General features: G+C 35.1%; 1 protein-coding gene across 1 annotated transcript in view; it reads left to right on the plus strand.

The window, feature by feature from the left end:
- Positions 1-11,417, plus strand: part of MINDY2 (MINDY lysine 48 deubiquitinase 2) — a 32,805-nt gene extending 21,388 nt beyond the window's left edge. Inside the window, exons 7-9 of the mRNA XM_086620090.1 lie at positions 4,107-4,280; positions 5,519-5,692; positions 7,145-11,417. Coding sequence (XP_086476216.1) covers positions 4,107-4,280; positions 5,519-5,692; positions 7,145-7,264 — 468 coding nt within the window. The 3' untranslated portion in view covers positions 7,265-11,417. The remainder of the gene's footprint in view (positions 1-4,106; positions 4,281-5,518; positions 5,693-7,144) is intronic.
- Positions 11,418-13,785: the final 2,368 nt, after the last annotated feature.

A 13,785-nucleotide genomic window follows, 5' to 3' on the forward strand; every position in this document is an offset into this window, starting at 1 on the left:
TTTAAAAAAAAAAGTTTTTCTCTAACAGTTAAAACATTCAGATAGATTAGACTCATTCACATCAACATAAAACACCTTCATAAAAACCAACCAATCTGATCCAGAAGTCCAAGAGAATGTTTACATAAACTTTAAAGGATATGATTTAAAACACTTATCTTCACTGTAGAAAGCTATTGAACAGGTGTTTGGTTTGCCTTTTCAGTTTTCTAAACTGTTGGAAACTTGCTAACTTGTTCATCAGAACAAGTAGTTAAAAAGCATTAATTTTAATTACTTAATCTGGTCATGAAATTAACCCAGCAAAGGAGGTTTTATAACCAGTAACATCACAGCCTACATCTGTTTGCATTTCAGAGGGTTTTTTCTTGCAAACTGGAAGACTGAGATCATTCTTGAGGAGAACAATCTTGTTTTTATCCTTAGCTTTATTTAAAGCTTTTTATGTGTGAAACTATAAAATCTGGGCATTGGTCTACAATATCTAGATACTGATTCTTAGGATAAATAATTATTCATAAATTTATTGTAGGCACAGTTTACCGTAACAGTTACACACCTGAGACTTTCTTTTATTGCTTTATTCCCTATTGACAACAGTTATTAGTAGGTATTATTGCTGTGTATTATATGCTAGTACTTTTGGGAGTGGTGCTAACCCATGAGACTGTGTATTTATTAAAATACCCCACATTTAAAAATAAACCTACAAAGATAAGCTGGTAATACTTTAGAAATGGCCAGTTAACGTTTTATGATGGTAGGAACATATTTATTTTGTGAGGTATGATATTGTTCTTGGCAAGGTGTAGTTGAAAAGCATATTTTTGTACATTTGTTAGTTTAATTGCATGACCTCAGTGTGCTGATCATCCTGTTTTAGCTTTAACCCTGACTAGAAAGCAAATGCAGAATTAGGACTGTGATCTATTAAGTAGAAAACACATTCTGTTTTTTACCTCTTTTAAAGCGTCCTTCCTAATTTTTTAGTTCAGTCTAAATAAATGTTTCTACACTTAGTAATACTTACTGGTTCTGTCTCTGTGTGCCTCTTTCCCTTTTTCTCCTTGTGTGTTGCACCGAGTGGAGCTGAAGTGCAGAAACTTTGGTAGGCTACAAATGTGATGTAAAACTACTAGACACATCAAGTCAGAAATCCCAGTGTTATATTGGTTGTATAGCAGCTAGACTGATGTCATGGTCTGGCAAGTGCTGGAGTATGGTGGCTGGTTCCTGATGTTTCTTATTGCAACTTGGATTTAGAGGCAGCATGAAGGTCATATGATAAAAAGATTTTCTTGTATCACAAATCCCCTTAGTGGTCTACATTTGGGTGTGCTAATGAGGTTGGCCGGTGAGCCTTTAGGATTGGGATGAGAACATCCATGGCACTAAAACAGTGCCTATAAAACCAGCCCGTAGATGTAGCCACTTTTTACTTGCTGCAAGTAGAAGGAATAAACACATTGATGTTCTAGGAAGGTTGATGCTCTGTAGAGATGAGGAGCTACATTACACCTAATAGAAAAATTGCTGACTGCTCTTAATTTGTATATGAAACTGAAAGTTGTCCAATTATTACCAAAAGTCACATGAATACTAGCAATGTTTGAGGGTCCTTGGGAATCTGTTTTTTTTGAGAAATTCCGTTAAATTTATACTAACATGAAGTAGAGATCAGAGCACTTCATAAAAAACAAAAAGGGGAAAAAAAAAAGATGACTTCGGATCTCTGATCTGTGCTTTCCCATTGTTCTTTCATTCCAAGAAAGTGAGAAGGAACTCTGTCTCTTCAGAAGGGCTAGGGAGCCTGTGTGTGTTGGTTTGCTAGGTTTCGTTAAAGTGAAGCAACGTGTTTTCAGACTTTGCAATTGGTATTGGAATGGTGGTGTTTAGATAATGCAGTGATACATAATGCAGTTTATTGCCTTTCAGGGAGCTCTATTAAAATATTTTTCTTATTTACTCTAAGATGACATTTAAAAAATTGGTGTTCAAGTGTAGTTCAACTGAGGAAGTCTTAGAAAGTAAGAATATGAATTTTATTCAATATTGAAATAGTTCTCTATTTCAAATAAGTTAGCTTTAAAATATTTTTGAATGACAGATACTAGACTCTAATCTTGTAAAGGTAATGATATATTTTAATATTTATATGTGAAAAGTTTAGCTTACAATAGCTGGGAGATTCTGAAAGCATTAGTATTTTCCTATTTCAGTATTATTATTAAGCTACACTGTTTATGAGCTGTTTAAAAAGTAATTCAAATGTATGGCATAATAGAGGAAAACTTGACCCTCTTTCTTTTCATTTTAGGTTTTGCTTGAATCTATGTACTGGTTAAAATAAAATTTAAAAGGTTCAAATACACTTACCTTACAGATTCTGTGATTTTTTTTTTTTTATTATTATTATTTGTTTTCCACATTTTTTTAAAAACTTCTTACGTATAAGATACCATGAAGGGTATTCTGTGCAAATTGGAAATGTTGTGAAACTACTTCCTTTTATTTTCTTTGAGTGATTTTTAAGCATCAGAATTAGCATTCAGTTCTTAGGCAGGTTTCTGAGGGAAAGATAATTCCTGTTACGTGATCAGACTTGTTGCTGACAATTGTTTTATGTCTGCAAGCCCACCTGTGCTGGGGTAGCTGCTATTCCAAAGCTTGAACATACAGTTGTGTCCTTTGTGGGTTTTTTATCTGTTCTGTTTGGCCTTTTGTGTAGGAGCATCTTGTGGTATTAGGTAATATTAGAACAATCGCTGCACGTGAACCTTCAGATAATGTTTTTATGTCATATGACCTACGAGCTGCAGAAGGGATGGCTGTAAACTTGTCGGATGGAAGAGATCTGATTTTAATTTCAGCATCTCTTACAGACAGTCTTTTAATAACTTGAGAGAAATCAGTGCGTTAGTTCTGTACTTGTTGCGTAGGGGCAATGTTCTCATTTTTTGCCTGTTCAGCCTATGAAATCCTTAGAACAGGAACTGCCCCTTGTGTTTTGATGTATCTTTAGCACAGTGATCTTTGAGGACCCTTTTTGAGCTGCTGTAATATAAATAGCAATTTTTTGTCAGTGTCACAACAAACTGCTTTGATTTTTACAGCTAAAATACTGCAACAAGTTTTGCATTGAATATCTTGATTGGCGCATTCAGCAATAGTAATGGAAGCTTCAGTCTTAATGTGCTGTATGGTCAGTAATAACATTCTTGCTTTAGAGTATAATTCTAAAAACATAAAAAGGTTAGGATAAAATTAAAATCTAATTTAAATTGAAATTTAAACGTGGATTTTTGTGCTGCTTTGCTGTCTGTTAAACATGCAGCACCATCTCCTTTTACTTGAGCCCTGCTTTTGTAATTTCCCTTGGATTTCAGCTCCTCTCCCATTCCTTCAATCTAAGCTTGCATTTCATCCTTCCTGTACCTTGCCTTCTAGACTTTAGTATTGTCTCTCACTCCCAGACCAGCCCATTTTATAATTTCAGAGTTTGAAATCGAGAAATGTGGCCTTGTGGAACTCTAAAAAGGCTCAAATCCAACAAAAGCAGTTATTAGTGACAAGTGATAGCAAGAATCTTAAATTTTTTTTTCAATTGAAATTAACCTTAAATTCTATCAAAATCCCTTATAAAACATGGTCTGAGATGCGTTTGTTTTGAAGTAATGCCCCTTGGATTTGGAAAGATTACCTTTGTCTCCATATCTTACCTTTGGAATTTAATGTGATTTGTCCTAGGATTTAAAATTTACTTTGCCAGTCTTGAGGTATACTTGTAGGTGTGTTTCCAATGAGTTATCAAGGTATATATTCATGGTTTATATTAATTTTTAGTCAATGTGAACTTTCATTAATAATGAAAAATTACAAGATGAAATACAGAAATTAAGTATGGCTGTTAATTTAGCAATGTATGCTAGTATCTGGTGTTTTAATGCTGTATACCAATTCATTTAAACTTTAAACTTGCTAAAAAATCTAAATGAATGTTTTACTGGAATGCAACAATTTTATTAGCTGATCATTTCTGCTAATTATATCAGACTGTAAAGAATAATTTTTTTAGTTTTACAGGTTTTCTTTATTCTTCTGCATAGGGTCAACTTTACCTGCTGGTGACAGACCAGGGCTTTCTTACAGAAGAGAAAGTTGTCTGGGAAAGCTTACACAATGTGGACGGTGATGGAAATTTCTGTGATTCTGAATTTCACCTACGGCCTCCATCAGACCCTGAAACTGTCTACAGAGGGCAGCAGGATCAAATAGATCAAGTACTGGATTTCTGCCTTTCTATTGTATTTTTCTGTTTGGTTTTGACTATATGTAACAAATGTTGACTTATTTTTAGTTATGTATAGGTATACTTACACAGATGTGTATGTATGTGTACTCATGCATATACAGGACTATAATACATACTTAGGTTGGGTTCTTAAAAGTGCTACTTTGAAGTATTAGCTTGACTTCAAGGGAGGAAGAATGAGACCAACCATGAATAGCTGGAAAATCTGATTTTAATCTCTCAGAATCCACTTCTGCAAAGAATTTACTCGGGTAAAATGTCACATTTGCCTTGTATGTGGAAACAGAAACGGCACTGTGAAACTTCTCCTGTGTAACAAATTCGTTTCTGCTTATAAATATTGTCATAACTGACCTTTGCCTTCTGATGCCCACTTTGTAGGACAAAAGCCATAGCAGGTTGTGATGGTGGTTAGTTATTGTTCTTGACTTCCAGAAATTGTTATATATAGTTGTGTCTGAGATGGGACTAATTTGTACCAGTTAATGAATAAGCATATACCAAGACCAGGCTCCTTAGAAATCTTACATTCTGAACAAGCAAAATAAGTTTATCTTTACAGTAATCACCATTAATGTTGTTTTAAATACTGGGGGTACAAATGAATAAGCAGATGCTTTGTAATAAATTCAAGTACTGGATCTCTCTCTCATACAATAAAGAATCTGTCAGAGATAACAGGGCTACTAATAGCTTGAGTTGCTGTCTATTTGGATATATTCAAAACTACCTTTTGATTATTTTCTCATCTCTTTAGGAGTTAGTGTTCCTTATTTCAGCCCTGTTCAGTAGAGTGGGGAGAGATACTCTATCAAGGATAGATCAGTGTTAATTAGAAATAACAAATTACAAAGAGACAGCTTCAAAATCATTACTTCTACCTAGAATTGGTATGAGCTGACACTGTCTTCCTTTTGCTGCTGTCCAGGTAATAGAATTTAAACCTGAAAGCAATTTTTTTTTCATTAGCTTTTATTTGTATGCTGTGACATAGGCGGTGTGAAAGGAGAAATATAAAGTAGCCAGTTTAGCCTTTCTGAAGTTAAGGTTATGAACAAGTTCTGAAACAACTGTTTTCCATGAGGTAAACGTATGTGAAGATGAGGCTGGGGGAAAAGGGAAGGTACCATGTAGCTGCACATGCTGAAAAATTCACTTGGCTCTTTTCTATGTGAAAGAGCATTAATAAACAAGTTTACTGTTTAGGATTATCTGATGGCATTGTCTCTACAACAAGAGCAGCAAAATCAAGAGATTAACTGGGAACAGATTCCAGAAGGAATCAGTGATCTAGAGCTGGCAAAGAAGCTCCAGGAAGAGGAGGACAGGAGAGCTTCTCAGTACTATCAGGAACAAGAACAAGCAGCTGCTCAGGTCCAGGTAAGAAAGCAGTATTGCAGAATATGATAATGAGTTTTAGAGAGTATTAACTTAGTATTTACATAGACAGATCCACATTTGTAAACGTTTCAGACTCGTAAGACTGCTATTTACATTCTGTACAGCAAGTGACAAGACAAATATAGGAATCTTAAGAAATATGCTGGAATTGTTGGCATATGCCTGAAGACACAGCAGTTGCTGCTGCTTACATACTTTAAAGCAGGCCTGACTTTCTAAATTGGGGTTTCATTCATACTGCTTCAGTTGGAATGATGGGATGAGTTAATACACAAGGTTACAAAGATTGTATTAGCTAATATTTTACATTACTTGTAAAACAGCATTCAAATAAGAGCTTTTTAATAGTATTTAAAGTTTTGTCTTTATTTTGTCTTGCAGAAGTTTGTTGCTTTACATTTTTAGGTGTTTCAGTCTATGATATAATGTGAATCTATTCAGTCTGCTTCAAATTAGGAAATTAATGGTTTCTCCCAGTACTCCTTTCTGTCCTATCCCCATAAGCAGTTGCATTCAAAATGCTTGGAAAATGTGATTCATGCACATGTATGTACAAAATTGTCATATAACTGAATCTTGTGTGCAAGAGGCAGTATTTAAGTTGGTCTTCTGGATTCAGGGAGTTCTTAACTGCTCAAGACTTTATATTTAAAAATATGTAAAAAATAATTTGTATGAAGGCTGAATCTTTGATGGCCCGAAGCAATTCAGAATGATTAACTGATGTGCTTGTTAGGCATGAGAGGAGAATTTTGACAGTCGTCATGAATTAAAAGTTGTGTTATTTCCACTGCTTATTGCTTTAATAGAATCATCAGTAGCTACTTCTAAGACAAAGATTCTACTGCTGGCTGCAAAAAGGTAGAAAGAACTGAAGAACATGCTTAATAGGGGACTTAACAGCGTGCTTATTTGCAGCTGTGAATGGATAACAGCTAGAATAGATGATGAATTAAAAAAACTTACGTTGCCTTTGTATACCAACCACCTTGCCAAGTTCTTAACTAGTTTGTAGTCACAAAAAGCTTCTGCTTGCTGTATCTAGCTACTAAAACCCAACACTTTAACTCTGCAACTTCTGAAATGTGGATATGTTCTTATAAAAGAAACAAGGCAAAAATTCCAGTACAGTAATATAGAAGTGCCAGAAAATGCTGGAAGCCAAATTTTATTACTGAAACAACTGATCTGAGTGTGTGGACACAATAGAAGAGACACACAGGACTTGAAATACATTTTCAGCTGACTTAGTTTTTTCGAAATAAGAAGTTTTGTGGCAGTTCTAGAGTATTTATATGGAAAGATCCTACCTGTATTCTACGGTTTGCGTAACAGTTAAACTTTTGTTTGTGAACTTGAACACAGAGTAATACTTCAGACTGCATCTACAATAATGTTTGTTTTATTGAAGATTTCATTTTTTCTACATAGCAGGTGCAAGGTGCTGCTTCTCCAGCAAGTGGAAGACAATCTGGGAGTAATGAACGCAAACGCAAAGAGCCTCGAGAGAAAGAGAGAGAAAAAGAGAAGAATAGCTGTGTCCTCTTGTAACAGAAAATGGATTTAGTCTGGAGCCAAGTGCATGTCCTCAGAAGCAAAAACAAGGAGTAACAAGGAAGACAAACCCGTTACATGCCGCCTGTGCCTGATTACCCCATGGATTTTGTTCACGTTTCAAGAAAGGATGGGTGACTTTGGTACAATCATACAGACTTTCTTCAAAGTCATAGTGCGTGCTGCTCAAGATGGAATTCCAAATCACAGTTGGATGTGGCTGTGCTTTGAGTAGTTATAAGAAATACTGCACCTTGTAGCTGAACACACAAATCATGGCAAGTTTTGTGTCATAGTGACATCCATTACTCATTACATCAGTTAGTAAGCTATTTTATCTTTTACTCTAAACAAAGGAGGTAATTCATTTTGTGTAAGACTTTATCCTCAAGTCTGTACACTAGCACAACAGAATTCTGTTACTTACATGGTATGAAACTGTATCTTAGGCTGGGTATGGTCTCCATGATACAAGAGCCCAAATAACAGCTGGGCACTGCCTCCTCAATGTGTCCAGATTTCTTTGCTTCTGGATCTGGTGTGTTCGGGTTTTTGAACCCAGATTTATACTGTGTTACTGCTATCATTGCACCTCCTAGCCAGCTTTCTTGCCCCAGGAATATGTGACTTGATAGGCATAATACAAAAAATTGTCATGGAAAATGGGGCATTATTAATATGAAAGATGAATATTGTTTGCTTTTCTTGCAATTACAACTGGGTATGGCAACTCAGATGTTATCAGGGTTAAACAAGTAATTTATAGATAACTTCTTTTTCTTTTAGTATTTTTTTCTCTTGTAGGTAAACTGGACCAGATAAGTTCTTATTTATTGACCTCTCCAAATGATAAGTGAACGATGAGAGGGAACTAAGGTCTATAATAATCATTATTCTATGTAAGAATGCAGAGTTAAAATAACTATCTGCCTTTTTTCCAGAAGTACCTTGAACTTTAACATGATGTTAACATGTCCACTTGTGTATTTAAGCAAGTGCACTGTAGTTAAAAACACTTTTTTGTTTGTTTTGTAAGTCATGTATCCTTAAAAAAGCACACTTCTGAAGGGTGTGAGAGAAGCTAGGCTGCTCTCTGAGATTGGAAAGGCGGTCAGGTGTAATATTTTGTTTTTTAAATCACTAATTTAGAATTTTTGGAAACTAGATTTTTCTAATTTATGGGAACCAAATAAACATGTTGCGTCTTGTAGTATTTATAGAATACAGAAACAGAATACTTGCTGAATTTTGAGGGAACCACAGATCTTCCTCTGCTTCCATTAAGTCAATAACAATTACCTTCTTGCTGAAACTTTTTGATAAAAATTTCTATTTAGCAATTTGTAGATACTTTTGAAAAGGCTGCTTCTCCTAGTCAAGTTATGCATTCATGTTCTAAGCCTGGGTAAGAGCAGTAGTATACAATAATGTGGGAAAGCTAAGCCAGCCAGGTGGAATATGACATTCCTGGTTTCAGGTGTTTGGAGAATGTCTTTAAGAAAGAGAGTGTGTAAACATGAAGTCCACCAGTAAAAAGCTGCTTTAAAATTATTTCAAGCAGACTTGCTGCAGTGATGGGAACCCATCATCACACAAATCTGTTAGAAACCTAGGCTGAAAATTAGACAGATAAAGGAAGAATGTCTTATTAACTAAAGGGCCAGTCTGTATCACTTTTTTCTTCCATGCCTTTTTCTCTTTTTTTTTCTATTTTTGTGACAATTTCCCTTTTATAATAATGAAGTAATGAATGGTAGGAGGTCTCTAATACGCAAACTGTAAACTGAAAAATTTCTCTATTCTCTAGAGAAGTCATGCCCAGAATAGGAATTTTAATACTTAAAGTATGCAGTTCAGATAATTTTCTGTGTCAAGGGCTGACATCTCTTTTCCTTTGCAGCAGCCTAACTTCTTCAAACAAACCAATGTGATGGAGGATCACCAACATAATGACTTACCTAATGACTTACCTACTTTAAGCAGATCAGGAAATATTCCAATAGTGTCAATAACAAAGACTACAAGCCAGAATGTTGTTTAAAAACATTCTGTTACTAAGATTTTTCCAAATTTGTGTATTTACATTTATTTATTGAGCTTCAAAAATAAATATGTCGAGCTAAGTGTTTGTTATCTTATTATTTTCAGTGACAGTATTGACACTTTAAATTCCTTTTCAAACAAATTTAGCTGGAGCAGGCATAGTGGCTATTGAGTATGTATCTTTTTGCCGAGGCTACTTGCTCATATTAGAAGAATTCATATAACATTTCCAGTTTCAGACAGATGTGCCTGAAACCCAATATACTGTAGACATGCTAATATTGTCCTTTGGTCACAAAGGAAGAACAGTTAAATGTCAATGCTCATCATGAAGTCTGAACTCCCAGATAATTCAGTTTCCCTTTCAATAAAGGAGTAAAGGGTTTCAGGTTACCCGAGATGGCACGCATGCTATTCAGACAGTTTTCTGTTAATATCCTTTTTTCGTTACAAGTCTTGAAGCTTTGGAAAAAAGGTAAAAAATTCCTGAACTCTAGGGCATTGTTCTGCACGAGTTGAGCTTGTTAGTGGCAAAAGTTATAAGCAGATGAGCTTGTTAATATCAAAATGGAATACATCTGGAAGCTTAACTTATGCCTTAACTGTGACTAACCATTCCAAAAGCAACTATCGCAGTTGGTATCTGTTGACAATATCTGATAATCAAAAAAACTGAGCAGAATTGCTTTTATCTGTAATAGTGAGCTTGGAAAACAATACTACAAAATATTCATGGAGTACCAGAACGACAATGCCTACTTCTGACTATTTACTTCATTTGCCTCTTTTTTTTTTTGAAGCGCATGTTCTGGTGAAAGAATACAGATTTATACTTTCAATCTGTTTATACAACTTAGCATGCACATGCTCCAAATACCTACACAATATATATGGAAGTGTCCAGAAAAGTAGAGTAGAACTTGTTTTCCACTAGATAAAAGCTAGCACAGAAAACAGAATCATAAGATTTTTGTTGTTGCATTGTAGTTGTGAAACAAAAGCTAAAGACAAGTATTCTTAAAATTAGCAAAAAATTGAGCACTGCCATAGTGATAAATGTTTTTCTAAAAGGCACTTTGTAAATGCTCAGATATACCACTTTTCTTGTGACGTTTGTATGGAATCTGAGACCTGACAAAGCAGATAGAAAGGAAGACTGTAACACAGAGGATGAAATCAGCATTCCTGAAAATTCACTTAAACACAATGCAAAAATTATATTTTGTAGCCAGCCATCTAATTAATACAGTAAAGTATGTGTCCAGATTGTCTTTACTGAGCTGCTCTTGTGGATCACAGGCACACAAGCTAAAAGTGAAGCATATGCTCTTCTGTGTACACTTTCATTGGATTCAATCTCTACACTCATTTGGTATTTCACAGTATTGTCAAATGTTTCTTCAAACTTGTATACACAAGTTCTTGAAAAAATTTTCCAATATGTAATAAAAGGCAATTTGAGTTCTTGAAATTGAATCTTTTGGTGTATTCAGCAGGAAATACTGACTTGAAGGTGAAGCTGATGTACTTTTAACTGAACGTTTCTTCTTTCCTGCTACAGTAAATCTATAACCCAAAGCTAGCTCATTGCCTAGATCAGCTTTCTCCATTAGGATGCTTATCGTAGTCAATTGCTTCAGTTTATACAAAGTACATACTTAAATACAACATAGTGAATTAAGAGCTGTATTTATTTTGTATAAAAGTAGACTTTTTCAAGGTTGTAACCTTTAAGCAGCAGGTGACTCGGGGAAATGCAATTTAATTGATGCAGTATCCTCATTAGAAGGCATATTAGAGAGAAGCAAAATAACAAGCCTTAGTTTGGTTGCAATATAACGTTATCATAGCATAGATGGAAAAATGTGAGTAAGACCTTGGTAACACGAAAAATCTGACACTGAAAAATGTTCATATAGTCCAATGATAGCAAATGTCACATGCAAGAACTTTAAACATACACATTTTATCTTGTGATTCAGTTCAGTTACACTTTTTTTTTAAGTGTAACTAGCAATAGACTGTTAGCAGTATTGTTTGAGTGGGAAAATTTGGTAAGATGACTGACACTTCCTTGTACAAAATCATTTACACACAGTCTATTTGATGTTAATTTCCACAGTGTTTCCATATAGCTCCTTCTTGTTCACAGCTTGTTCTTACAGTTGTCCAGTAGAAAGCACATATTTAAGCTCAACTGTCATCTGCTCTGATGGGGAAGAAGTGCCGTAGGGAAATGCTGACAAGGAAAGACAGGCTGGAACATAAGTCCCTACACCACCTCTGGAGGTTGAGGAATTTGTCCTTAATTATGCTGTTATTTTAGATATAAACAGCTGTAGCACAACATGGCAGTGGCCAAATCTTCTCACCCAGGTAACGAACAAGCATGCTTATTTCATAGTGGGTTGGCAGTGTCTGTCCCTGTACGCACTGTTCTTCACTCTCGTAACGATTCTAGCTCAAGACGAGCTGTTCTGACCCTCTAATAACTCAATATATTTTATTAAATGTCAGTTGTCTACTGTTCAATTTTGGTCATTATGTCAGCTCTATCACTGTGAGCTCTCTTACCTGGAGAGTTAGCTCTCAAGAACTTGCTGAAACCTGAAAGTTCTTATTGTCTTTACAGTTCCTTTTCTGGTTTGTAGGATTACTTGTGCTTGTGGAGAAGCTTCATGTGTTGAAATGAGCAATTCCTTCTTTTTTGAGGTTAAGAACTATATAGTTAATTATCTTTAGACGTCAAGATCCCATGTTTACCGCTACTTGACAGGACAGAAAAATTTTCAACAAAATGCTAGGTTTGGGAAACTCACAGGGAACCATTCAGGTAAGTTTCAGTACTCAAATTAACTGAAAAGTTTGCTGGATGAAGTAATGTGATACTTAGTTTGGCTCAACTTGAAGTTCATGTCCTCTTCTCTTGTTGAAGCCATTAGTAAAACTAGCACGGACTTTGTGAGTTAAGACTTCAGTTGTTGATTTTTCAAAGTTAAGGTTATGCTAAGCAGTCTTGAAAGTTTCATCTGACATAGTTAGTATTTTTAGATTTCTTCTAAATGTGTTTCAGAAAAGCTGGGATAACTGGTATTTTTGTCTGAAACCTGTTAACTTTTGTTCTGGTTCACTGGCACATGGCAAGGACAGGGTCAAAATTGCAATCAGAAGAAACACCAGTGTGTCAGTATCTCAAATTAGCTAGGTAATGGGTATATCCTTGGATCTCATCATCTCTTGTTTTGGAGAACTCCAAAATGACAATACAAAAACAGACAATTTTTCCCCCTTTCTATGAACGGACCATATCTAGTCGTTAATAATTGCATTGAGTATTTTTTCTTAAGGCTTGCTGATGTGGGCCAGTCTGTGAAGCCGATGAGTTAATGTTTATGCTTGTGATCCAGTAAACGCTGCTGAGCATTGGGATACTAACACTTCTTCCTTCAGACACAGAAAGAACACTGACAAAATCAGTAATTACACAACTGATGCTTTTAAGTGAGGAAAACTCTAAATAAAGCTTTTTACCATTGCCAAAATGGTAAAATTAGCACTGGTAAATTATAAAATTTAATGGAAATTATAAAATCAGATACAAGAAAATATTAGAGCTGTACACGTTGCATCTCACTGAATACAAACAGGCAGGAGCTTTACAAGCTTGGCTGTGTTAACCAGCTACTGCTGAAAGGCAGTCAGATTGGTGCCCCAGTTCCTTTACTCGAAATTCATGCGGCTCATGAGACACCATGTAGTTTAACTAGGCATAATCATGCCATCTTTATCTAGCCAACGCTAACGATTTAATACTGAGGACAGGATGATACGGACTTCTCCAAGTAATGTATGAATTCCAAGTACATCTTGTCATTAAATCCATTTTATAATTTATTGTAGTGCCAGCCATAATAAAGCTAGCGTGATTTCTGCCCATGCTATAAATGCACTTCCTTTCTGTGAAAGAAGTACAGAAAAATAAGATTACTGCTTTTCCTAATACACTTTGAAACTACCTTGAAATGTTCTTTGTAATACTGTCTTTTTCAGTCTTGAGAAATTAAAGAATGCATAAAAGTTTCTGAAGAACTGTAATGATTTGACACAATGTTTTTCTTGTCTTGTAGTATGTCTGTATGGAATATAAAATATTATTTAAAAAAAAACCACCACCACAACACCTTAACATTTGATTTTGTAAGAGAATGTTGTATTTAGCTATATATGCTGCAGTCATCTTTTAGAAGTAACAAACCTGCTTCATCAGTAGCAAACATATGCTGTAGAAATTTCACTGGAAGGATTTAATAAATATTAGGAAAATAATTATTCTAAACAAAATAATGCAACATTTTGGGTTTTTTTTACTATGGTCTCTTGTGAATTGCATTAGCTAACAGTTCAGGGCTATCTTTGTAGCCACAGGTAATTAGTGGTGACTGAATGTTCTTAGATCCTCTTAAACCTCTGGAGCA

This window comes from Tauraco erythrolophus, chromosome 14, assembly GCF_009769465.1.
Source record: "Tauraco erythrolophus isolate bTauEry1 chromosome 14, bTauEry1.pri, whole genome shotgun sequence".
In the NCBI taxonomy this organism is placed as follows: domain Eukaryota; kingdom Metazoa; phylum Chordata; class Aves; order Musophagiformes; family Musophagidae; genus Tauraco; species Tauraco erythrolophus.